The 23,410-nt window shown below is 35.3% G+C and overlaps 1 protein-coding gene across 15 annotated transcripts in view; it reads left to right on the forward strand.

Annotated features, from left to right (window-relative positions):
* Positions 1-23,410, forward strand: part of HECTD1 (HECT domain E3 ubiquitin protein ligase 1) — a 69,162-nt gene that overhangs the window by 31,744 nt on the left and 14,008 nt on the right. For 9 of the 15 annotated variants that reach the window (XM_086750146.1, XM_086750133.1, XM_086750136.1 and 6 more), the window contains 20 exons: positions 38-114; positions 1,425-1,559; positions 1,784-1,930; positions 2,300-2,394; positions 2,821-2,926; positions 3,913-4,047; positions 4,129-4,268; positions 4,771-5,094; positions 5,538-5,704; positions 5,887-6,063; positions 8,873-9,709; positions 12,478-12,699; positions 14,273-14,406; positions 16,149-16,305; positions 17,144-17,366; positions 19,981-20,035; positions 20,270-20,452; positions 20,813-21,023; positions 21,105-21,190; positions 22,559-22,686. In XM_086750146.1, coding sequence (XP_086606272.1) covers positions 38-114; positions 1,425-1,559; positions 1,784-1,930; positions 2,300-2,394; positions 2,821-2,926; positions 3,913-4,047; positions 4,129-4,268; positions 4,771-5,094; positions 5,538-5,704; positions 5,887-6,063; positions 8,873-9,709; positions 12,478-12,699; positions 14,273-14,406; positions 16,149-16,305; positions 17,144-17,366; positions 19,981-20,035; positions 20,270-20,452; positions 20,813-21,023; positions 21,105-21,190; positions 22,559-22,686 — 3,739 coding nt within the window. The remainder of the gene's footprint in view (positions 1-37; positions 115-1,424; positions 1,560-1,783; positions 1,931-2,299; positions 2,395-2,820; positions 2,927-3,912; positions 4,048-4,128; positions 4,269-4,770; positions 5,095-5,537; positions 5,705-5,886; positions 6,064-8,872; positions 9,710-12,477; positions 12,700-14,272; positions 14,407-16,148; positions 16,306-17,143; positions 17,367-19,980; positions 20,036-20,269; positions 20,453-20,812; positions 21,024-21,104; positions 21,191-22,558; positions 22,687-23,410) is intronic. The other 6 variants (XM_086750138.1, XM_086750139.1, XM_086750140.1 and 3 more) reach the window with 4 other exon arrangements.

The raw sequence follows: 23,410 nt of genomic DNA on the forward strand, positions 1-23,410 counted from the left end.
TGTGAGAAATTGTGACTCTTCTAAAAATATGTTGCAGGGTCAGAATTTGTGACTGGCTGGACTGGCAAAAGAGGAAGAAAGCTGAAATCTAAGCTAGAGAAGACAAAGCAAAAGGTTAGGGAGCATCTGTGAATTTTATATTTAGAATTTAATTAAGTTTGCTTTATTTTATAACATGCTTATGGAGTTGTAGTTTCTTCTTAGAGGATTAAAATCTCTGATTTCAATGAGACCCAATTTATACTAAGCTTGAAGGGGAAAACTTCACTCAGAACAAAGCACTTCTACAGGTGCTTTTATCCAACAGTCTTAGTAAAATCTATCCTCTTCTAGAGGAAAACTGATTTTCTTTTGAAAATGTAAGGAAATCCAATCTTCCTTATCTATATTTGTATAATTCTGTAGGTTTTTCTTATGAAAAAAGAAAAGTTATGATCAGTACTACAGTTGTATCAGTATATATTACTTCTGTTCACTAAATTCAGATAGTAATTTTAGGCTAGATGATGTGACAGATAGGAGGATGGAAGTGAACAGTCTATATTGTAAGAGTTGTAGTAGTGAAGCAAAATGTGCAAAGGCCTTCATTTTAGACTTCTCTAAAATTCTTTTTTGTTTTCTGAAACTGAGGTGGGGGGGCGGAAGAGGAACTAAGGAACCAAGTATTAAGGTTTTTACAAAAACTGCAAAATAACAGTACATTCTGTGGCCAGCTGATGCCATGGGCTAATCTTCAGTCTTGACTTCTCTTGGAATTTCTAACAGTGCAGCTAATGTGTTCTGTACTATAAATCTGCAGCGTGTGAGGACACTTATCTGAGAAATGTGACACTAAATTGAAAATTAAAATACTGTGTGAATGAGGATAGGTGGAATGATAAAAGGAAGGCAGTGCTCTTTCATAACTGAGATTGCACTGTGTAGCTCCAGACCTTGTGAAAGATGATGATGTAGGACACATTACAATAATGAAAAGGAAAGATTTTTTGGGAAAATGTCTTAATAAGCAAAATGTTGTTTAATAAGAACTTACATTATCAATTCTGTATCTTATGTGATCCATACTTTGTAGAAAAATGTAATTCTTAGTATGAAGTCACAAGAGGACTTGTTATGTGACTTGGTCTAAGGAATGTGAATAGAGCATTCAGAAACTGTATAAAATCTCCTTAACCTTACCTCTAAAAAGACTACCACATCCATGGATACAGTTCTAAAGAAACAGATTTACAGGTTGAGAGTCTTGTCATCTCTCCTACCCTTGTGCTGTAATTTAATATATGATGGTAAGCTTAGTTTCTGTAAGTTGCAATAGATTCTATGTATTTCAGTTTTTCTCCTGTACTTTTATCCTTAATATAATGAGACTATAATAGTCTAATTACAGTAAGGTATGGCTTCTGATTATCAAAATCCATTTGTAGGTACGCACTATGGCAAGAGATTTATATGACGATCATTTTAAAGCTGTTGAAAGCATGCCTCGAGGAGTAGTTGTAACACTGAGGAACATAGCAACACAGTTAGAGTCTGCATGGGAACTTCATACAAACAGACAGGTAAGTATTTATAATGTATGATGTCAATGGGAATCACAATAATGTTCAGGCTGGGCTGTTGTTACGTAAAGGAAAGTTGCAGTACGTCTGTCTGAAATCTAGGATTTTTTTAATGCATGGCATTCCTAGTTGTGTACTTTACTGGGACATTATTTTCACATGAAGCAAGTGGAAAAACTTGTTTCACCATAATTGTCTTTTTTTCTTTTTTTTTTTTCTTCCAGTGTATTGAGGGAGAAAATACTTGGAGAGATTTAATGAAGACTGCTCTGGAAAACTTAATTGTACTGTTGAAGGATGAGAATACTATTTCTCCATATGAAATGTGCAGTAGTGGCTTAGTTCAATCGTTGCTTACAGTTTTAAATAATGTGAGTTTATAGAATATAAATTTCTGAAGAAAAATTTTCTAAAAAAAAAAAAAGTAGGCATGTGCATTAATTTAAAAAATTTATTATAAATGTGGCTTTTTCCTGTCTTGATGAAAGTCAGGCAGAATTGCTCCATTTAGTGGTCTACCTGTTGAATATATGCTATCTCAATAGATAACTTTAGTTAAGATCAGCCATTAAAAACCGTTAAATCAATACTGTTCAGTTCTAATGGCTGATACTATTCAGCTTTTCACATACAGATTTTAAATAGGGAATTCAGTGAGCCTAAACAGATATATTTGCCAGTGTAAGGAATTAATATATTGACTTGTATTAGAAGTAACATATGTTTTTTTTTTCTCTTAGAATGTCGATTTAGATGTGAAACAAGACTGTAGTCAACTAGTAGAGAGAATAAACGTTTTCAAAACAGCATTCAGTGAAAACGAAGATGACGAAAGGTAAAAACAAAACCTAACCAAAAAAACTTTGCATCTGTGAAGCAGTATGGTCTGTTTAAAATAGTTTAAAGACAAAGGATCAGTTATTTTCATCTCAATTTGTCTTTCTCTGGAGTAGAAAATTAATTTTAAAAGACAGCATCTGCTAGTGAATTAGTAATTGAAAATTTTACTGTATTACTTCTATCTGTAAGAGTCAACCATACTGAATGTACATCTGTTGACAAATATAAAGGCAACTTTTGTTCATCCCTATGCAGATTAATATTTTTCTTACTATTCTGTAACCATGTGACTAGAACAGGTGATTTCAGTAGATATAGCGTGCTGAGATATTTGCTACAGCTGGGTACTATTCTCTGAAATACTGTAGGATTTTTTTTCTCTTTGTTATGTGGTAACATAGTAACTGTTCACTTTTCACAGTCGTCCAGCGGTTGCATTAATTCGGAAGTTGATAGCAGTGTTAGAATCTATTGAACGTCTACCTCTCCACTTGTATGATACACCAGGATCTACGTATAATCTTCAGGTAAATGTACAGTGATAACAATATACCATACTGGGTGATACACAATTGAATGTTACCTTTGAATTGCAGGAAAAGTTAGACGCGTTAAGTCTGCATGAAGCATATTCTTGTAAAGGTGGATAGAATTAGGTAAAGAACAACGAACTTCTTGGCATTTCTTTCCTCTAAGACTTAACCTAAATGTTTAGGTGTTCTGTACTGTCACTTTTACGCTGTGAAATGAAGGCAAATTTTAATTTGAGATAATGTGTTTGTTCTTTCATTTTCAAGTATATGGGAATATGCCCCCTAGTAAGTATCCGTACTGCTTGAATGGGCATTTTGTTGAAGGCAATCATAGTAATCTCTATGATTACGAGAGATGGGCTATAGTGGTTAAAAGGGTCCCTTCTCATGCTGTATGCTCATTTGGTAATACAAGACACCTCACCTGCAGGATTAGAGCTTCTTATAAAGGAAAGCTGCAATTTATCTAAAAATATTACTTGGTTTTGTCCAGTTTGTGTGGAGTCTTAATTTTTTCTATTTCAAAGCACACGAGGATTTTGCAAGATAGCAGTGAAATGTGAATATTTCTGTTTTGATGTTAAATTATTAGAAAATAGTTGCAGAAAGTTGCAAAACACTGCTACTATTGACTTATTTTGAAAAAACATTTTTAGTTTTTATATTATTGCACTTGCTAGTCTGTAAGATTTGGAAATACAAGCTATGAAAACACATGAAAAGTGAGAAAATACTGGTTTGAAGGTCTACTTGACTTATCCATTGACTGTCATATTAAAGAATTGTTTGCTTATTTGAAAAAAAAATGGAATACTGGGGAATTACTTTTAAAAGCATTAAATTAGAATATAGTTTGCTTAAGTTGTGCAACAAAAATGCTTGATATGCCCCTAAAACTGTTGTAGTGGAATATATTACTTCTCTTAAAACTACAACACTTAAACAGGAAAGCCTATATTAATGTTTAGCTACTCTTTCAGATATTAACAAGGCGCTTGAGGTTTCGTTTGGAACGTGCCTCAGGGGAGACATCTTTAATAGATCGAACTGGTAGAATGCTAAAGATGGAGCCGTTGGCAACTGTTGAATCCCTAGAGCAGTATCTCCTGAAAATGGTGAGCAACATACCACACACACAGTTCATAAGGAATGGTTTTGTTCTGCATCTCTAATACTTGATTTCTTTTCATATGTAGGTAGCAAAGCAGTGGTACGACTTTGATAGGGCTTCATTTGTTTTTGTAAGAAAACTACGTGAAGGCCAAACATTTGTGTTCAGGCATCAACATGATTTTGATGAAAATGGAATTATTTACTGGATTGGGACTAATGCAAAGTGAGTTTCTTCAAAGCTAAATAGTCTGAAGTCGGATATAATAAACCGTGATCCGTGGGGCTGAGGTGGGGAGAGAGAATTCATAATGAAGTGAAATTTGTTATAATTTGGTTTTTTTTTTTTTAGGGGTGGGAGGTATCTTTGATTTTACTGTTGACCAATGGAATTACATTTCTTTTTACTCTACTTAAATAATAGAAAAAATAAGAGCCTCTGAAGTTGTACTGAGAATTTATTTGTATGCTTACCTAAGAAATGAAGAGGTGGGGAAGTTTGGGTCTCTGTTTTTGTTTGCTGTGATTTTTGTTTGTTTATTTTAAAAGCACTGTAGTAAAGTGATAATTGGAACATCTCTAAAGCCATCTAATTATCTAAAATTATATTAATCATTTTGATTTGCAATAAACTCAGCTGTAATATTATAGTAAATGTCAAATGTTAGTGATACTTTTTTTTTTTATGTAAGTAATAATTGAACAGTACGTTTCTCTTTTTAATATAGAACTGCATATGAGTGGGTAAATCCAGCAGCCTATGGGTTAGTAGTGGTTACATCCTCAGAAGGAAGAAATCTGCCTTATGGCCGCTTAGAAGACATCCTAAGCCGTGACAGTTCAGCTCTCAATTGTCATACTAACGATGATAAGAATGCTTGGTTTGCCATAGATCTTGGCCTTTGGGTTATACCATCAGCTTACACATTACGCCATGCTCGAGGTTATGGACGTTCTGCTCTCAGAAATTGGGTTTTCCAGGTATCTAAGGATGGACAGAACTGGACTACATTGTATACTCATGTTGACGACTGTAGTCTCAATGAACCAGGGTATGTGAGTGTATTTTATAACTTTTTATAAAACTGGGCTCAGTTGAAGTAGACTAATTTAATGTGTTCTGTAGGTATAGTGACTGTATAAAGAAGTGGTAGGTGATCTCAATTGTCAAGGATGGACTGGAAAATAAGTGATTACTTGTAATTCTCCATATGGTTCACATAATGGCATTTGTGCATTTTCATCATTATAAATTTTGCATTTGATTTTTTTTAATTTTTTTTTTTTTGAGAAAATAATAACACCAGCACTCATCCAGAGTTTGTCCCTAATGTTGCATGTCTTGTACTCTTGGCAGTTTTCTGATTGTATCCATACATGATCAGCATTATAGTTTTGTTTGCTTTGGTACCAAGTTTTTTTTTGTTTTGCCTTTTTTTTTTTTTTTTTTTTTTTTTTGGCCCCCACTCATGCCCCCTTTCTAATAAATTTAAAGGTCTACAGCAACATGGCCTTTAGATCCTCCAAAAGATGAGAAACAAGGATGGAGACATGTTAGAATAAAACAGATGGGAAAGAATGCCAGTGGGCAAACACACTACCTCTCCCTCTCTGGATTTGAACTTTATGGCACTGTGAATGGAGTATGTGAAGATCAGCTGGGTAAGAAAAAGGATGTGTATGTCCTACTTTTTCTCTTAAAATGCTAATGAACATACAATACAAAAAAAATTGTGAAAAAGCAGGTTAACTTTTGCAGTGGAACTTGCTTAGAAACTTAAGCTCAAAATTAATCCCCGTTCAATACTTTTAAGTAATTTCATTTCAATTTACACTTCTTGTAGGAAAAGCTGCTAAAGAAGCTGAAGCAAATCTACGAAGGCAGCGACGTCTGGTCCGTTCTCAGGTGTTGAAATATATGGTTCCAGGAGCTCGTGTGATCAGAGGAATTGATTGGAAGTGGAGAGATCAGGATGGAAGCCCACAGGGTGAAGGCACTGTTACAGGAGAACTGCATAATGGTGAGCATGACTTGCCTGAATTTGTCACTGTCTGTAGCTTGATTAGTTCATATGGAATTGGTAGCAGTAAAGTGTTTCCTTTGTAGTGTCTTAAAGAAGTTAATAAAATTTTAAATGCTTTGGGGAGAAGGAACTCAAATACTACAACTGTTGTGGTCCATTTGTGAAATTCCATTTTAATGCATGAAAAAAATTCTTGCTGTAAATGAAACTTTTTTAGACCTTTGCTTAATTAAAATACCAGATTGTTATTTAGACATCTGTTACAAAGAAGAAAAAGTGTATGAAGGTGATTGATGCAAACTGATTAATTAAGCTTTGGGCCTGCAAAATCTATAATTGCCTTCTTCATTTCTTCTAGCTTAGCATTTGCAATATTTTTCTCGACTTTTGTATCCTGTATCTTTCCTACCTTGCTAGCTTCGTTGGGATCAAGTTGTTATTTTTTTTAAATTAAAAGCATGGAAATAATTAACTTACGGAGCAAAATAAAAACCTGCAACAGCCAGGGAAGGTAGTGCTCAGGAGGCTAAGACATTGAAGAGGCTTCAGATGAGGTGATGATCTTGTCAGCTGAACGTGCTTGCCACCTCTCTTGCTCTCCCTCTGTTTTGGTGTATACAAGATTTGCCTTCTTTCTGAAGCATCTTCAGCCACTCTTAGGATTGTTCTTAGCCAGATTTTTATATTCCTTCTAGTTTGTTAAGTTGTCAGCTCTCAGACGTGGAGAAATGTCTGAAGTACAGTGTCTTAAAATGTTTTGAAACTTCAATTCTTCTTCAAGCCATTCAGTATAGCTTGTAGGGAATTTTTCTGTCATCTGTATATTGTTCTTATCAGAGGCAACAGTATCCATAGCTACATTCTCACTTTGAAGACTTTAGGTATTATTGGTGAGTAGTATTCTACTTAATCAGTGTTTCTGTTCTGATGTTCCAGTAAAACTTTCCAATTTAAGCATAGGTGAAATTGAGGTTCGCATATGAAATGATGATGCCGAACAATGTGAAACATGTATCAGCAGACTCTTATTCCTGCTACAGTTGTCTGTCACATAGAATATGGAAAATAGTATCCCATTGACTTTTTTGTTATTATTTACAAGTTTAGACAAATCTTGAGTTGTTCTAGGGCTGTAATGAGCCCTAATGGAGCAGTAAGACTCCAAATACATAATATGTATTAAAAAATTGTGCAGATTTAAAACTGTTTGTAATTAATATTTTAGGAAAAACAACTGTACAAAACAAGAATAGTTATGTTTTTTCCAAATATCCTTTCTAGACATTCGTAAAGGGGAAAAATCATACTGTTCAGCTATGGTATGGAACTTTTTTTTTTTTTTGTATTTGATAAAAAAGACAAACTGTAGAAAAGCAAAAATTGAGACCTGCTTCAGAACTTCACCTGTCAAAGGTTTAGTGACATGAAGCTACTCAGATATAGCTCATGAAAATGGAATAAAATAAGAATAACATGATCTAAACCTGCTCATGTGGGAATGGGATATCTCTTTACCATATATGAAAACTATCTGTTTTCAAATACTCTTCCTTCAGAGTGGTATTTCTAAATCGAAAATTGACTGTGATCATCTGTTTTGGTCTAGAAGTGATGACTTTTGGGTAGTTACAAGGTAAAAGGGCACCTGACAATACTTAAGAATATTTTACTTCAAATTAGCTTTGTTCTAGTTTATTAAAGAAAAACATGTGTGTACATCTGGACCTGACGTCTTGTTTTGAATTTCTGTCTGAGGTTACAGAAGATGACTAAGCTTTAGAAATTTTGTTTTTAAAGTAAATGCATATGAATTAAAATAGTGACACCATGTTTTGTTACAGTTAACGTACAGTGAGAAGTACTAGAAGAAATTTTTCTAGCTGACTGAGATAGTGGTACATAGCAAAAATAAGTTCTGTTTGGCCCCTATTTCCGTACTAATTAGCTAAATTTTGCATGTTACCCTCATTAGTGCAGATTTATTACATCTAACTGTTTAAAAAAAAAACAACCAAACAAAAAAAAACCGAAAACACAGTACTCCAGTTCCTTCTTTAAATGATTACTTAGAGAAGCATTTCTTTTCAGTACTGTTTTGGTCCCGATACAAAGTTTCATTCAATTAAATGTTTTGGGTTTTTTTTTTTTAGGGTTTTTTCTTTTTTTTTTTTTTTTTTGCAACCCTGAAATCTTACTTGAAGTAGTCTTTACTTGACTACTGTACGACTCTTCCTATGAATAAGAAATGTTTCAGTCTGTGTAAATTATTGAACTAAAAAGCTGAGTATCAGTAAATTAATTCTTTCATGTTATAGGAAAGGAATAAGAAGTTCCAAACTAATCAGTTTCATAAAATGTCTTCTGTCAGGTAAATATGCTCATAGACAGGTATCCAACAAAGAAAAACATCATAAAATGTCCTTGCAAGATTTATAGTTTTTTGACAGATACTGCTATTATGATACATTTTAATATAAATTTCTGATATTAGAGAATCTAATAATAAAACTTTGAGAGATCCTAGTAGGTCACCTTCCTTCCTGAATGAAATTTTACTTTTACCTGGATTCTGGGGCCCTGAAGATAGAGACAGATCATGCTAGCTGCCTCAATGTTAACAGTATTTTAAAATACGAAATTATTTAGATTTAAACACTTCCTTTTAAATTGGCATTAAGGGTTATTTAGTGATTTTATTAGTTCAGACATGCAACCCTTATGAGAAGCTGATCCCACGTTGTGGAGCTAGTCTGACACGCTCCTGTCTGCTTTCTGCTGGGTCTCACAAACTCCTGTCCCTTTCCAGGCTGGATTGATGTCACCTGGGATGCTGGTGGCTCTAACTCTTACCGTATGGGCGCAGAAGGAAAGTTTGACCTCAAGCTTGCACCAGGGTACGACCCTGATTCAGCGGCATCACCCAAACCTGTTTCATCCACTGTTTCAGGCACAACGCAGTCATGGAGCAGCTTGGTGAAAAACAACTGTCCAGACAAGACGACTGCTGCTGCAGGCTCCTCAAGTAGAAAAGGAAGCAGCAGTTCTGTGTGTAGCGTGGCCAGTAGCAGCGACATCAGCTTGGGTTCGACCAAAATGGAGCGGAGATCAGAAAGTGTAATGGAGCAAAATATAGTTTCAGGCACTGACGTCCATGAACCAATTGTTGTTCTGTCTTCCGCTGATAGCGTGCCACAGGCTGAAGTAGGGTCATCTTCCAGTGCAAGCACCAGCACCTTGACAGCGGACATGGGAAATGAAAATGCAGAGAGGAAGTTAGGTCCTGATAACTCAATACGTACTCCTGGGGAGTCCAGTGCTATATCCATGGGAATTGTTAGTGTAAGCTCTCCTGACGTGAGCTCAGTCTCCGAACTGACTAATAAAGAAGCAGCTTCCCAACGGCCTCTAAGCTCTTCAGCGAGTAACAGACTCTCAGTCAGTTCTTTGTTGGCTGCTGGGGCACCAATGAGCTCCAGCGCAAGCGTTCCTAACTTATCATCTCGAGAAACTTCCAGCCTGGAGTCCTTTGTACGAAGAGTGGCAAACATAGCACGTACCAATGCCACAAACAACATGAATTTAAGCCGAAGTAGCAGTGATAACAATACTAATACTTTGGGAAGAAATGTCATGAGTACTGCAAGTAAGTAAACTATATTTTTAGTTGAAGTTTTTGTTGTTTCTTTGGCTTATGTTAGGCTTAAAGAAGTTTGGATTCTGTTGGCCTAATAGAAAAATGAACTTAGAGCAGCCTTGACCTCGTATGTACATGTAGAACTCATGAAGAGTTCACAGAGTTCATGTCAGCTGGAAGGTGTTACATTGCCCTGAGTTGTCAGATTGCACTGTGGTATCCATCAAATAGAAGATAATTTGAATTTGATGTCCACTATGTGCTTAGGAAGAGAGAGAGTATGGTTTAGATCAAGAGGCTGGAAGACTAGCAGCAGTAGCTAATGTGGGATACTCTAGCTTTCTGATCTGTGTAGATGTTGCATACTCATGTATGCTTATTTCTGTTATTTTTCCATTTTCCTTAGGACAGGCAGTTTGTGCATATTGTGAAGTCTCTGAGCCTAGAATCTAGAGAACACAGTAGAAAGAAAAAAAGTAAACTCCAGTATGATTAAATTTTAGTGGATTCCTGCATTCTATCTGGCTGAATAACTTTATTCTAATACTTTGTATGTTTTCGAAAGATGAGTGTGGTCATTAAGGCTTAGATTCAGTGAATTCTTCAGGCACATTAAGTGTAAGGAAGTTTGTAATTAACAATGATTTAAATAAAATTATGTACATGCTTTAATATTTGCATGTTCTCAGACTGTATGTAGGATCAAAGTATTAGCAGGTAAGTTGTAAGCCTGCTTGTTGTGTTCACTCTGCTGAATTTTCAGCATGCTCCCGTCAGAGTTGTTACTCAGCCAGCCTTGTTAGGTATTTTGTTCAGTGATTGTGACAGCATTTTAACCAGAGAGCTGCGTTTCATGAGGGGCAGGCAAGTTAGAAAAAGTAAAATTACTCAAGACAGAAAGAAGCACTCAATTTATTGTTAAGCTTTCATGCTTTTCTAGGACTTCTGTGCTTTCTTATTTAAAAATACGGTGTTTAGCATTTCTGGATTTTTTAATAGTGGGTAGGGTTTTGTTGTCCTGTTCAGTTTAAAAAAAAAAAAGAAAAAAAAAACAAGAAAAAAAAAACCCAAAAAAACAAAAAAAAAACCCCAAAACCTCCCAAAACCAAAAACTCCCCAAAGAAATCAAGTCTGAAATCATGATTAGTGATATAAGTCTCTTTGAATTTGCTGTAATGGTTGCATTTAAAAAACATCAGTATTTGCCAGGAGTTAAGTGGTGTCTAGGGTAGCCAGTTTCAATTTGTTCTTGAAATCAGAGCAAATGAAATGCTGACGCATTGGCTTTTTTGGTTTATTGTAACAGCAAAGAGTTTGCTGTTATTAATTAGAAATGAGTGGAAGATATGAATACTGAACAACTTATTTTCAAGTTCTTAAAGAACATTTCTTTGGATTGGAAATTTTCCACACTTTTATAGAGATGATCATAGGCTTATTAACAACCCTGAATTTGAGTTTTGCTCTCTCTCTCTCCCCACGCATAGAAATAATTTTGAGCACTGTACTTGTTTGGGTCACCTTTGCTGATTTTTCGTTTACATTTTCATATTTTTATTTGCGAACTGTTACTTACATTTCTAAGGAAAATAAATAAAGTACTACCTGACAAACAATAAAAATAGGAAGTGCAACTTCTATTTTTCTCAAAAGCTACCGAATGCACTTCAGGGAAGAATCTTTGTTGTATTGTGTCCTTCTAAAAGGGTAGTAACCTTTGCTAACCTCAATAATAATAGTCTGAAACTCAGAATTTAGATTAATTTTTTTTTTCAAGAAAGCAGTATCTCAGTTTACATAAGCTACAATAACAAAAATGTTGATTTTAAAGCTGCAAAGCTCACATTTAAGAAATTTTAGAAAAGGTAGATAGAAAAATATAAGGTTTAAATTTAAGTATAAGGGACCCCTCAAATTTGCACATGCAGACCTGCTTGAAGATAAGCAGGTGAGAAAATGTTTTGAAGATTGGGATGTAAATGTGTAGTTGCACATAGGTATAACATATACTCAGTTATGTACCTGAAATTCTTTCTATTGAGTTTACAGTTAATTCAATCTTGTTTCAGTTGTTAACTAAAATGCATTTACTGTGTTTTATTTGAATGTGTAGTAAGGTAACTTCTTAGTTGTTGCTTATTCTGAAAATTATTTATATAAGTCATCCAACATAAGTAAGGCATTAAGTCATGTGTTTTGCAGTCCTGCCAACTCAAGCTTGTTGCCCATTATGAACGTATGTGCTAATAGTTATGTGAAAGATAGCAGGTCACAGCTCCTTTGAGAACTTTAGAAAAATGAAAAAAAAGCACAAGTTTCACGTTTGTCTCATTATGTTCTCTTCTCATTTCATTTATGTATGGTTAAACTCTTTTCCCTGTATAGTTTTGGTTATGTTGCTGTTTAGAGATTAAATTACATTTTAGTCTTAAAGACAGACAGTATTGGAATAACAGATTTCAGAAATATTTTTCATATGTTGAAAATCAAATCAAGTCATTTCAGATTTACAGTGGGATTTGGGGATTTATTTAACAAAATTATTTGTTTTAAACACGTGCAAAGGAATATGCTCAGAAGTGAGCATCTGCATTGTAGGGTGTGCTTTTGTACTGGGAAACCCTTCCCCTTTACTCTGTTATTCTTTACGGTAAAATAACACATTACATCTGATAAGTTTTCAAACCCAAATATATTTTTCAACACAGGGCTCATGCATGTAAATTGTACTCTTCAAGTCGTCAAATCATTTATTTTATCTTACCATATCTTTATAGCTTCTCCTCTTATGGGTGCCCAAAGTTTTCCTAATCTGACTACAACTGGTACCACATCAACAGTGACCATGTCTACATCCAGTGTTACTAGCAGCAGCAATGTAGCTACAGCAACTACAGTTTTATCTGTTGGTCAGTCGCTTAGCAATACTCTAACTACTAGCCTAACCTCAACATCTAGTGAGAGCGATACAGGTCAGGAGGCAGAATATTCTTTATATGGTAAGTTTCATTTTTAAATGAACATAAGCAGACTTCCCGTTAATGATTTTTCCTTTTCTCCCATTGTTAAGATTTTCTCATGTAGTTGTTTATTTACTGAAAAATATCTGAAAGTTGAGCTGTTCATATGTTACTAGTTTTGTAAGGCAGTAAGTGAAATAATGTTAACGTAGTATTTCCTGATGTTTTGGGGTCTTTATTTTCAGCATTTTCTATCCCACTTCATTGTTTATGGTATAGTTTATTTAGGCACCTAATCTTTTCTTTAATCAAATAAGTTTAGTATCTAATATAGGTTGTATATGAACCTCTCATTAAAATAAAAGTATTATTTCTCATTGTGTTCTGTAGGCATGCTACATGCTCAGTGCGAGGTACCTTGTATTACTCAGTGATTGAAAAGCATCCACCATTAGGCACGTTATACACTTAAAATAGCATATGAGATTCCAGATATCTCAATGCTATAATAGTAGTTGCAAAAAAAATTGAAAAGAACACAGAAATGAAAATGAAACAGAATGGAATTATATGATTTAAGGAACAAAATCCAGAGTTACATGGGCACTATACACTAGATATGGACGTTAGGACAGAAATTATTTGCAGGATATGGATACTGTGAAGGAAGATTGTAGTTAACTAGGTTAATAATATCTAGGAATTAAGTTGATGAACTCAAGAAAAACCTGCACTAGATATGGGAAAATATTTCCTAATGTAAAGTTTATTGGATTGTCAGATATTCTTGAAAGAAAAGATACTTGATTTGTTTAAAATTTTGCTTGGATTAAATATGTGTTCTACTTTGTTGCCTCTCCTATGGCCTATTGAAATTACTTGAAAAATATCTGATAATTTCAACGGATATTGGAATTGGGCTGCTTGGAGGCAGTTGATTAAGATACCTACCTATGCTAGTCCAAGATTCATCCCAGTCCACCTTGGATTACTGTGAACTTCTTTTCTGGTTTTAGGGGGTTGGTTTTTGACTCTTAGTACTAGGAGGGTGAAATTGAACTTTATCTCTGTCTTCAGCTTCTTGTTACAGAAATTAATTAGCAATTGAATCTTTAAAAATATCACTCTTAAATGTTTATTTCAAATGTCATTTACATTGTAATTTGAGGTGTAAGCCACACATCCTTAGGGGAAATTACATCACTGACCTGTTTTTAAAATAATTTAAATGTAGAATCAGACAATATACATTTATGTACCATTTTTGTGATATTTTGTAATTTAAAATAAGTATAATTAGTAAAATGTTTAATATAAGCAAATGAGAAATTGATCACTTGCTGATCACTCTTAATTACGCAAATGTTAAGTACTTTGTTTTTTAGTTATGCTATTGACTAGACCCCTGGACTTTTTGCCAGGTGTATGTTTTTATCACAGCTTTTAATCTTATTATGCCATAAGCAGTGTTTTAGTTCTCTCTTTTTCTTGTTAAGTGAGATCTGTGTTTTTCTCTCTTCCCAATGCTCCTGTTCTTTAATTTTCAAAATTTTGCTTTAAAAGTTATTCTTGCCTTTTGTTCTGTATGTAAATATATATATATGTATTATAGATTTTCTTGATAGCTGCCGAGCTAGTACTCTGTTGGCAGAGTTAGATGATGATGAGGATCTACCTGAACCAGATGAAGAAGATGATGAAAATGAAGATGATAACCAAGAAGATCAAGAATATGAGGAAGTTATGGTACAGTATAGTTAGCATAGATGAAATCTTAATTGGCTAACAGATACATTAAAAATCCACTGATTTTTTTTCTTTTTTTTTTCTTTTTCTTTTTTTTTTTTTTTTTTTTTAACAATATGGAATCCTAGCTACAATCTTACCATTAATTAAAACAAATTTATTTAGATTAAGGACTACTGGTCTGGACTACCTATCCATTAAGGCTCTAAATGAAATTATATTATATTTTTGGGGGGCTGCAAACTGAGTACTACTTTACAAAGACAGTTCATTGACCCTGTTCTCTATTCTTGCATATGTTTTGAGTATTTAAGCAAGCTGTTTTCTTATGCATTCAAATGGGTGTGATAAAATCACAAGGCCTCACTAGATAGGACAGCTAACCGGGCAGTCCCCTTTCTATACAAATTTGATTCTACAACCTTCAACATTTGTTCCAGAGAATAATGTTTTTGAACACCAGCACACCCTGAGGCCTTATAGGTGAGAATTAACATCTTAAAAACAGCCTGAGAACAAGCTGACAGAGAGTAGAAATGATGGATCGCTAGTTCACTGGCTGATGAAATAGTATAACTTCGTGGGTAGGCTGCTGAGTTTTGTAATGATATAGTTCTAGGATATGTTTAACTGTAGACCTGTGTGAAGCAAACTGTAATAATTTAAGTAATTCAAGGAAAAATGTAAGACTTCACTAAGGGTAGTTTAATATTTATTACGTAAATGTAAAATATTGGTTTATGGAGTTAAACTTCCTCTTGTAATTAATATGCATAACTTTTAGTAATTTGAACCAAAATATTTAGCATTTTAAGCTACTGTGATTATACTTTAAAAGAAATTCAAGTATATTACTAAATATTTCATTATTTCACTTTCTGCACAAAGGTATGAAGTCAGGAACAGTAAAGCCAGTACTACTTAAATGAATCTACATTGCAAACAATACCCTTAGTTTACAGATTGTTGATCACTTTTCAGAAATTATTAAATGTAGTTACTATTGTTGTTCATGGGAAGAAGTAGAAATAGCTAAACGAGTCTTTGTTTAAAATTACACAACAAGAATGAGATCTGGAAAAAAAAATTTTCCTTTCTTGGATTCCAGTCCTGTTGCCTCTGATATACTATGTAATTCTTCTTACGGAGGAGTTGAACAGATTAAAACTAGTTGTAGAAAAGTCACAAGCATTTAATACTTGTCAAAGCTTATTGAAAATTAGATTTCTTCCCACCAAAATAGTTCCAGTATTTTGGTCTTTGATTTAATCTCCGGATAAAACCTGTGTGCATTATATATCATTATATGTATCCACTTTCAAAAAAATACTTCTTGCTTTCAGAAAAGTTAATGAGTTTATTTTGACATCATTAATTTATTTGAATCTTTGATGTTCCAAAGTTTGCAGAATACACAAAATATCTATTCCAAGTTTGCTGGTCTACAATACTCTATATTTCCCTATGTTCTGGTGCTTCATGGAAAGTTTCACGCTGTCCAGAAATTGTAAATACACTTGTTGTAAGGTTAGCCCATTTAGTTGATTTCTGTATGTTGGTGGTTTTGATAATTCTCTTAATTCCTGCTTGACCAGTAAAATGAAATGAATACTGTTATGTGCCAGCTTTGTTATCTTTTGTGCCAGTTAGTATGACTGCTGTATTTCCTAGCTAACTTTTTAATCTTTGATAAAATGATTATTTGTAGCAGAATCTAAAAAACAACTACTTTTTTTTTTTAGGAGGAAGAGGAGTATGAAACCAAAGGAGGCCGTAGAAGAACATGGGATGATGATTACGTATTGAAACGGCAGTTTTCTGCTCTAGTTCCTGCTTTTGACCCAAGACCTGGTCGTACTAATGTTCAACAGACAACTGACCTAGAAATCCCTCCACCAGGTATACTGGCAAGACATTTGTGATACTTGGTCTGGCTTTAGGGTGGAGACTCACTGTTAAGGGCCCATTGGGCTGTGGGGATTCTGTTGTTGTTAACCCATACAACATGCTTTTGTGGCTGTGTGGCTTTTCTCTGTTTGAGTTTTTAATCTACCTCTGCAGGTGCAAGCATTATTGAGGAAAAAGTAAATTAAGTGCTGTGTAAAATAAGCACACTCATGAATTTAACTTGGATTAATTTGGTAATTCTGGTTCCACTTGCAGGGAATAATCTGTGTGTTGAGCTACCCAGAATAGCTTTGAATGGAGAGGGCTTGCTGGAACAGTCCAAAGCAGAGGCAAGGGGAAAACTAATACAATAATTGAGCAGTCTGTATGACCAGTGGCATAGCACCTCATCTTGCTCCTTACTTCATTCTTGTTCAACAGTGTGGGTGTAGTTAATGTTCATTATGGAAAGAAATACGTAGGTTTAGCTTATGTGGAAACGAGCTGCTATTGACTTTGGTGAACTGAAAGGAGTGAATACAACAGGAAGATACTGTGTATAAAAAGAAGAATGCATGAGCTGTGATAATATTAAAGGGAATGTTATCAAGACATAAGGGTCAAAAGGGGTTTTAGAAATTCTTGTTAGCTTTACTCATAGTGTTGCAGTTACAGCCCTTAGATACAGTTTGTGGTTATATTTGTGTTTATATCTCAGTATCATCTCTTTGGCATATGTACAGGAAGTCTTCACACTTCCTTATTGAGTCACCTTATTCATGCTTAAGCCAACTTGTCATGTGTTACATATTTTGTATTAATGGCTTCTCAAATGATTTTTCATATGCAGGTACACCTCATTCAGAACTCTTGGAAGAGGTTGAGTGCATGCCTTCGCCGCGTTTAGCACTTACCTTGAAAGTTTCAGGTCTTGGAACAACTCGAGAAGTAGAACTGCCTCTAACAAACTTCCGATCTACCATCTTTTACTATGTACAGAAATTGTTACAGCTTTCCTGTAATGGCAATGTGAAATCTGACAAACTTAGACGTATTTGGGAGCCAACATACACGTAAGCTCACAAGTTTGTTATTCTGTACAGAGAGCACTGTGGCTGATTAGGAAACAGGTGTGAAACAATGTTAATTTTTTCTTCTTCCTCTAGGAAGCAATACTAGAATTAATTTTTCTTGCATTTATGTCAGGATGTTCTTACTGGTTTTAAAGCTAGTGCTGTGACTACAAAACAAAAGAAGTAGTAACTTGTAATGCTCAACTGTGATCTGTTAATAATATTTAAAAAGTCAAGCAGTTGACCAAGAGAGCAGAATTTGGTCTGCTTTAGGGATCTGCTTGGAAGAATCCTGTGGGGATGTAGTCCTAGAGAAAAGAGAGGTCCGGCAGAGATAATTTATTTCTTTCATGGATCACTTCCTCCAGACTCAAAAACAATCCATCCCACTGTGTGGGGAGTCAGATAGATACAGTAAGAGACCTGCATGGATGAACAAGAAACTCCAAACAGAACTCAAAACACAAAAAGGAAGCATGCAAGAGGTGGAAGAAGGGTCAAGTGACCTAGGAGGTCTATAGAGACATTATCCCAGTGTGAAGGTATGGGGTTAGGAAAGCCAAAGCCCATCTGGAGTTGAATCTGGTGAGGGATGTGAAGGGCAAAAGGTTAGGGAACCCTTGCAGAAACAGGACGTACAGATCCATGGGACCCAGTGGGATGCATGCAGGAGAGCTGACCACTCTTGATTGTTTTTGAAAGGTCATGGTGATTAGGAGACATTTCTGAGGAATGGAGGAAATTAAGTGTCACTCCTATCCCCCAGAAGGGCAAGAAAGGTCTCAGGAACTACAGACTGGTCACCCTCTCCTTCATCCCTGGAGAGGTGATGGAAATAGTCCTGGAAGCCATTTTCAAACAGTGAAGGACAAGAAGGTGATTGGAAGGTGGCATGGATTTATGACGAGGAAATCATGCTTAACCTGTCTGATAGCCTTCTATGATAAGATGACTAGCTCCGTGGATGAGCAGAAAGCAGCAGATGTTCTTTCCCATGACTTTAGCAAGGCTTTCAACACTTTCTCCCTCATTGACAAACTAGTAAAGTATGGACTAGGTAGTGTCTGAAAACTACCTGAACAGCCGGGCGCAGATCAGGTTGTGATCATTGGTATGAAGTCAAGCTGGAGGCCAGCTGGTGTACCCCAAGCGTAGATACTGGGTCCAGTACTATTTAACATCTACCTTAATGAGCTGTATGATGGGACAGAGCAGACCCTCAGCAAACTTACAGACAAAACAAAACTGGGAGGAGTCATTGTTGCACTAGATGGTTTTGCTGCCATTCTGAGAGACCACAGCAGGCTGGAGAAATGGGGAGACAGGAACTTCATGATGTTGCACAAAGGGAAATGCAAAATCTAACAGCTGGACAAAAATAACTGTGTGTGCTGGTACAGGCTGGGGGCCAGCTGACTGGAAAGCAGCTTGGCGGAAAAGACCTTGAGGGTCTTGGTGGACATAAAGTTGAACATGAGCCAGCTATCAACCCTGGCAGCAAAGAAGATCAGCAGCATCCTGGGCTGCATTAGGAAGGTTGAGGGAGGTGATCTTCCACCTCTGCCTAGTGCTGGTGAGATGCATTTGGAGTGCTATGTCCAGTTCAGGGCTCCTTAGTACAAGAGGTACTTGGACACTGTAGTGAGTTCAGCAAAGGGCTGCTAGGATGATTAAAGGGCTTTGAGCATCTGTCGTACAAAGGGAGTCTGAGAGATCTGGGACTATCTAGCCCGGAGAAAAAAGGGCTTGTGGGGTCTTACCAATGTGTATAAATACCTGATGGGAAGAAGTAAGGAAGACTTAACATAGATTTTTCTTTATTATGACAAGCGAAAGGACAAGAAGAAAATGGCTCAAATTTGGAATACAAGAAATTCCATTTAAACCTAACATTTGAACAGGGGTATTGGAAAGTACCTCTGGAATCCTAGTCCGGCTTCGCTATTCTCTGTGCCCTAACTTGATCTTACTTGCTTTATAGTTATAGACAGAAATTATAAGACTATATGATTGCATGTATTTTCCATTTACTACACCCATGTAACTTCTGTTATACTAGAAAATTAATCTATATGAAAGCAAGAGCTGCAATGACATGGTTGCAGTTTTTTTAACTTTATATTTCAGATTTCAGCAGTGCCTATGTATTGCACCTGTTTCTGAATTGCCTTGTGTCTAAAATTCTGTGCTGTAACAAAACTGTTTTCTACTTAAAAATAATAAGAAATAGTTGTAAATGCACATGTCTCCTAAGTTAATACACAGCAAACTACTCTAGGGCTTCAGAATTTCAAAGAGCTAGTGTGTGTGTGTAGTGAAGAACCTGAAGTTAGTTTGGGAAATTTGCACAACGAAGATTGTTTGATTACTCAAACCTCACTTAAGAAAACATAAATTAAATGCTTTGCAAGATAAATATCAGCATCATGAAAACTAAGTATGAGTTTATGAATGTTGCTGTGTCAGGGTATCCCAGGTGTTCTGTGCAGGAAACACTGCTGGTTTATAGCATGTTACCTAAATGTCATTGATGTCTAACAAGTCAGTGTATAACCTCAGAATTTAGAGGATGTGATATGAGGATGAAATAGTAATTCACTGTTTTCGTATCTAGAATCATGTACAGAGAAATGAAGGATTCTGATAAAGAGAAAGAAAGTGGAAAAATGGTAAGACTGCTATGCCTTTGTGTGTTTTTATGGCTGTTTAAACAAAAGCAAACCAAATCCATTGCAGTTTTTGAAATGCTACATTAAAAAAAACTAACAGTTTTCAATTACTCAAAGGACATGAGTGAGTATATTTGTAAATGCATGCTCCTTTAAAAGATAATATGAAATGCATGTGAAATCTTAAAGACTTTACAATCAGGAAAAACCAACATTTGGTGGTTCCTGTTGTAGGGTTGCTGGTCAGTAGAGCATGTGGAGCAGTACCTTGGCACTGACGAATTACCAAAGAATGACTTGATAACCTACCTGCAGAAGAATGCAGACTCAACTTTCCTGCGCCACTGGAAATTAACCGGCACTAATAAAAGTATTAGGAAAAACAGAAATTGTTCCCAGCTCATAGCTGCATACAAGGTATATGTCTGCATCCAAACTTTTTAAATTATGAATGGCTGTGTGCTTTGTTTTGCAGCTTTAAAGATCCTTGTGGAGGAGGGATATGACATGGATAGGAAAGTTGAATGTTCACATGTCAATATCAAGTTTAGTTTTTGCTGCTCTTTTTTTTTTTTTTTTTTCCTTTAATGTACTTTGTTAAATATAGTCATGTTAAAATGCATTTGAGTAATGATTTGAACCATCTACAGTTTAAGTGCTGATGCTAAGCATAGTAACCATTATGATTTTTCAAATCATTAACTTGGAGTGTGCAGTGCTAAGAATAGTAACACACAGAGGTTTTTGTTCTTAGTGATTCTTTTTTTTTCTTTTCAGGATTTTTGTGAACATGGATCAAAATCTGGATTAAGTCAAGGGGCCATTTCCACGCTTCAAAATTCTGATATTCTTAGTTTGGCAAAGGAGCAACCTCAGGCCAAAGCTGGCAGCGGGCAGAACTCCTGTGGAGTAGAAGATGTTCTGCAGTTACTTCGCATTTTGTATATAGTTGCCAGTGACCCTTACACAGCACGAACTTCTCAAGAAGGTAAGTTAATTGTCAAGCAGAGCTTCTTAAATGCTTTAATGGAAACAAAATAAAGGAAAAATTTTCATTTACTGTTTTCAGAAGGAGATGAGCATCCTCAGTTTAACTTTCCACCAGATGAATTCACAAGCAAAAAAATAACTACAAAGATTCTGCAGCAGATTGAGGTATTACATTAATGTATTATGCACAGTGTATGTATGTAATACTGTTTTCAAGACTCTTTTATACTCTGACTATTTGAAATTATTACCATTTTTGCCATTTTGACTTTTGAATTGTTTCATATGATTTATTTCCTTATACTTTGGATGAGCACATTCCGTAAGAACAGACTAGTCTGAGTAACAACATACTAAGGAAAAAGTTGTAATAGAATTCTGTCTTTTGGTTATGAAGAGTACGGCTTTTTCCTGCACCAAACATCGATGTTAAAATGTAGTTTATGTATGTCTGCCTGATGATATTGTAACAAAGACGATTAATTGTGTTAGGGTTCACAGATGTTTTATTGTTTATACATTCCACATAAAGCTTTCAAAAGTAGCATTTGGAAAATGTGTTACTGGTACCAAGTCAGTTAAATGTGTTAAAAGGAAAGCTTTAAGATGTAGTTCTTCAGTCGAGCTATATTTTCATAGAATCACAGAATGGTTGGGTTGGAAGGGACCTTAAAGATCACCTAGTTCCAAGCCCCTTGCTATGGAGAGGGACACCTTCCACTAGACCAGGTAGCTCAAAGCCCAATCCAACCAGGCCTTGAACACTTCCAGGGACAGGGCATCACAGCTTCTCTGTGCAACTGTTCCAGTGTCTCACCACCCTCATAGTGAAGAGCTTCTTCCTTATATCTAATCTAAATCTAGTCTCTATTTTCTTTAACAAAGATTTAAAGAAGATGAAGATTCTTGACTTGCTCAGCCCTTGTGTGCTTTTCAAGGGTTTTTTTAGTTACCGTTAAGTTGCCCTAATTATGCATTTTTAAAAAGTTTGGGTTTTTGTGTTCTTTTAAAGGCTGTTCAGGCACCCTGAATATCTTAGTAGAAGTAATTTCTGCAGTCTTTTCTTATTAAACTTTTATTTAAGAGTAGACCGTAGAGATATTTCAGTGGGGATCATCTTTACTACCACCAAGTTTCTTTCATAGCTTCTGATATTGAGGAAGTATTATCTAATCACTTTTGGGCAAAATTCAGAAGTAATTCTCTCCAGTATAATTGTATACTCTGATCTCCCCACAGTGTTGAGTAGTACGTATCCTAGAGATTTATTAGAGCTTTTAGTGTGTTTGTGCCAAAGCACCTTGTGTCCACTCTTGAGTCCTAGAAACTCTGTGAATTTCTCATTCATAACATTTAAAGGAGTGAGGGAGGGGAATGACAATTGCTGAGAAGCAAGAAACTTGCTCAAGCACAGGTAAAAACTCCATATTTGGGTGTATTGGATGTCTGTGTACTTAGTTACAAACTTGTTGGACAACCTGAGTCTAATACTAGAAACATTTGTTTTTTTTTTTTCCTTACGTTAAACTACAGGAACCCTTGGCACTAGCAAGTGGAGCTTTGCCAGACTGGTGTGAACAGCTAACAAGCAAGTGTCCTTTCTTAATTCCATTTGAAACAAGACAGCTGTACTTCACATGCACAGCATTTGGAGCATCAAGGTAACAAAATAATTAAAAAAAAAAAAAATTAAGGCTGCTTCCCCTTCTCCTTTTTTTTTTTTTTTAATTAAGTTTAACAGTTTTTTTTAATTGCTAGTTCACAGAAGGACCTTATCCTAACAAAGCAGATTTTGCTTGCCAAATGTGTAGCATTTTGCATAGTAGAAAAAAAAGAGAAGAAGATAGAAAACTTCAGAAAGACTTTTGGACGTTTGAAACATTTCTTGACCGTTATATTAGAGGTTTCTGATGAATAGCCTACCTTCTGTTTGATATTCTTCAGGAAATTCCTTGGAAGAAATTTCGACTTCAGCTGAAGACTTGCTTGTGTACCTCTAGCTAGGTTATCATATCAGGCAATAATTTGACTTGTTGCAGTTCATTGCATAAAGAAGTAAGAAACAAAATAAAAAACATTCTGAAAATAAATGTGAAACAAATGGGTTTTTTTAAACTTACACCAAAGTGCATATCTTTTATTTTTATAGTTCCTACAGTGGTTTGGTGATTGGGTTTTTTTTCCTTCATTTATTTTCAATTCACTAAAGTCTTAACAAAATAGACAAAATCTAACAAAAAGATGCTATTTTGAAACTTAGTATAAGCTGCATAATGAAACTGTAAGAAAACCGGTCATTAAAACACTTAAGGGTACCTAGGAATCCTTAATATTTTGATTGCAGCAGTGATTACCTTGAGCATCTGTAGACAGTGTAAACTTTTT

The sequence above is a fragment of the Chlamydotis macqueenii genome, chromosome 5, assembly GCF_036417535.1.
Source record: "Chlamydotis macqueenii isolate bChlMac1 chromosome 5, bChlMac1.mat, whole genome shotgun sequence".
NCBI classification, from domain to species: domain Eukaryota; kingdom Metazoa; phylum Chordata; class Aves; order Otidiformes; family Otididae; genus Chlamydotis; species Chlamydotis macqueenii.